This window comes from Solanum tuberosum, unplaced genomic scaffold, assembly GCF_000226075.1.
Source record: "Solanum tuberosum cultivar DM 1-3 516 R44 unplaced genomic scaffold, SolTub_3.0 scf00034, whole genome shotgun sequence".
In the NCBI taxonomy this organism is placed as follows: domain Eukaryota; kingdom Viridiplantae; phylum Streptophyta; class Magnoliopsida; order Solanales; family Solanaceae; genus Solanum; species Solanum tuberosum.
In genome coordinates, this window is record NW_006238962.1 from 2,180,869 (window position 1) to 2,184,137 (window position 3,269).

Genomic DNA, 3,269 nt, shown 5'->3' on the forward strand with positions numbered 1-3,269 from the left:
ATTTTATAATTTTTTGTTTATTTGATAAGATTGAATAAACAATTGGGGCTATTTTAATAGTTTTACAACTTATGAGATTTTTATGTTTATGAGAAAATATACAACACAAAAATTTCATATCGCATGTCCAAACAAACCTTCAATTTCATCTCATGATTCCATATCATGATACCATATCGCATGGCCAAACGGGCCCTAAGAGTAATTGTATTGTAAAATTATCATTTTACTTATTACTTTCTTAAATGATGTGTTAAATTAAATATAAACTAGTAAACATGAACAAAGGAAGTATTAAGTATATTTTTTTGGTGAAATTTGGTTTCGTGTTAGAGTTCAATTAAATATGAATTCACGACGGATTGCGATCGTTGAATTGAGTAGCTAAATTTGTCCTTTGTTCTTTTCATTGTTCAATTAAATATGAATTCACGACGGATTGCGATCGTCGAATTGAGTAGCTAAATTTGTCCTTTGTTCTTTTCATTTCCATCTTTTTTCCTACACACTTCTACATTTCCAAAAATACCCCTTCACTTTCCCTTTATAACACTCTACTTTCTCTACATTTTTCCCAATCCCCTTCTTCCCCAACAATACAGGGGAAAAAAAATATCAACCTATCATGGCAGCTCACAGCTCAACTCTCACCATATCCCTACTTCTCATGCTTATCTTCTCCACCTTATCCTCCGCTTCCGACATGTCAATTATTAGCTACGACGAGACTCATATTCACCATCGTACCGACGATGAAGTCTCGGCGTTGTACGAGTCCTGGCTAATCGAGCACGGAAAATCGTACAACGCCTTAGGAGAAAAGGATAAGAGATTCCAGATCTTCAAGGATAACTTGAAATATATAGACGAACAGAACTCTGTTCCGAATCAGAGTTATAAGCTCGGATTGACGAAATTCGCCGATCTGACTACTGAGGAGTACAGGTCGATTTACTTGGGTACGAAGAGTTCCGGTGACCGGAGGAGGTTGTCGAAGAACAAAAGTGATCGGTATCTTCCTAAAGTTGGGGATAGCTTGCCGGAATCAGTAGACTGGAGAGATAAAGGTGTGCTTGTTGGTGTTAAGGATCAAGGAAGCTGTGGTAAGTTAATTTTGCTACTACTATTTGGTTATAGATCTAAATTTATCAAATATCCAAGCATAATATATAGTGCGTATACGATAATAACATACTCAGTTTAATCTATAAGTGGGTATAAAATAGTGACATATATACTTAAAATTAAATTTGAATTTGAAAACTCAAGATGAATTTTGAACCTCCTGATCCATGAGTCAACTCATAATTTTTTTATGGAGTCAGATGAACACGGTCTATTCTCTAGATCTATTTTTGATATATAGAGAGTTTAAGGGTAGTTTGATTACTATATAAGAGACATCTTCTTCAAGTATAAAAAGTTGCATTAGCTTTATATTATGTTTGGTAGAAGTTTTGTATTAGGTATAAAAGTCAACATAACTTATATCATGTTTGGTTGGTAAGAATTTAAATGTTGTATAAAAGTTATTCATATATTAATTTATTCGGTGTTTGGTTGCATTTTTTGTAGTCCTACATAATTAATACCCACATAACGTATGAGGGAATCTATGTATAAAGTTATGCAGGGTAGAAGGTGGAATAAGTTATGTGAGAATTAGTTATACATGTATTAAAATGATAAATTACATATTTATCCTATTAATTTTTTTTTTTTTAATTGGAAACTTTACTGTTTTCCTATATACGTTTGTTGTTTTTATTTCTTTTTATATATAGGCCATTTTCATTTCTTTTAATTTATTTTGTTTTTTTTAATTGAAAACTTTACTGCTTTCCTATCTACGTTTGTTGTTTTTATTTCTTTTTATAGATAGACCATTTTCATTTCTTTTTATATACTTGCCGTTTTTATTTATTTATGCAAATATAAATATTTTTTTAATATTATAAATTTGATTGAATATTTTTTGACGGTACATATGCTAATCAAATATTAGCATTATATATTATTCAATATATTCCACATTTTTATTAGCATGTATTATTATTTTGTAAATATTATATATTAATAATTTACAACAAGTTTAATATTCAATAGTTAATAATTCATGTATTGTTATCTCTACATAGCTAAATAATACCTACATAACTAATATCCGCATACCTAATACCCGCATAACTAAACCCTGCATAACTAAACTCTGCATAACTAATACCTGCATAACTAAACCCTGCATAGCTAATACATGTATAACTAAATCCTGCATAACTAAATCCTTCATAGCTAATACATGCATAACCAAACCTTGCATAACTAATACCTACATAATTCAAACCAGTAACCAAACGTCCCCTTAGAGAATACATAAATCTTAGTCCTACAGGGATATCGAAAAATAAATAATAGAATTGAAGAAACTATATTTGATAGATGTTTGCTCAAGAAAGGACATATCAAAGCAGATCGAAAAAAAATAATAGATTTGACGAAATTATAGCAAAATATTATATAGATAACATGATAAAATATCCTGAAAAGAAACACTGACTACAACAAAATTCCGTGATAATTGAACAATTATGGAAGCACAAAGAGACGGTAATAACAATCGAAGAGCAAGATTATAGGAGGAAAATATTACAATTACCTGTATTATGGAAAACTAAACAACGCAACAGTTAACTACATATTAATCACTTTACTACCAAATAAATGAATTAAGCATCTATCTTTGCCAACATGAGTTATAGTATAGTGGTGGGAGAGATCATGCACTATTCAAATTTAGTCAGAGCTTCAATATAATCTCCAAACACCTGGGTGAAAACCAAAAAAAAAAATCATCTACCTTTACTCAACTTATTTAACTTGTTCACAATAAGTTAAAGTATTATAATAATAGCATAACAATTATTTACAAGAAAGTCAAATCAAATAAATAATTAGGGCTCGTTTGGTGTGAGGGATTAGAAATAATAGTGATGGGATAAGGAAATAGTGATGGGATAAAAAAAAAATTATGTTGTTTGGTTGGCAAGTCCGGGATAACTTATCCCGGGATTAATAATTAGTACCGGGATAAGTTATCCCTCCCCATGGGTGGTATAGTAATCCCGGGATAACTTATCCCGAGATAAAATAGGTAAATGACAAATATGTCCCTTTAAATCCTTTTTATACATCATTTTTAACATTTATGTATATTTACATTTTTTTTAATACCATGTATAATAATATTTACTACTCCTTATTTTTATGAT

The 3,269-nt window shown here is 30.1% G+C and overlaps 1 protein-coding gene and 1 long non-coding RNA gene across 2 annotated transcripts in view; one reads left to right on the plus strand and one right to left on the minus strand.

The window, feature by feature from the left end:
- Nucleotides 1-695, minus strand: part of LOC107059745 (uncharacterized) — a 7,174-nt gene extending 6,479 nt beyond the window's left edge. The window contains exon 1 of the long non-coding RNA XR_001472877.1: nt 621-695. This is a non-coding gene — a long non-coding RNA (uncharacterized lncRNA). The remainder of the gene's footprint in view (nt 1-620) is intronic.
- LOC102583159 (low-temperature-induced cysteine proteinase-like) overlaps nt 566-3,269 on the plus strand; it is an 11,369-nt gene continuing 8,665 nt past the window's right edge. The window contains exon 1 of the mRNA XM_006342582.2: nt 566-1,103. Coding sequence (XP_006342644.1) covers nt 626-1,103 — 478 coding nt within the window. The 5' untranslated portion in view covers nt 566-625. The remainder of the gene's footprint in view (nt 1,104-3,269) is intronic.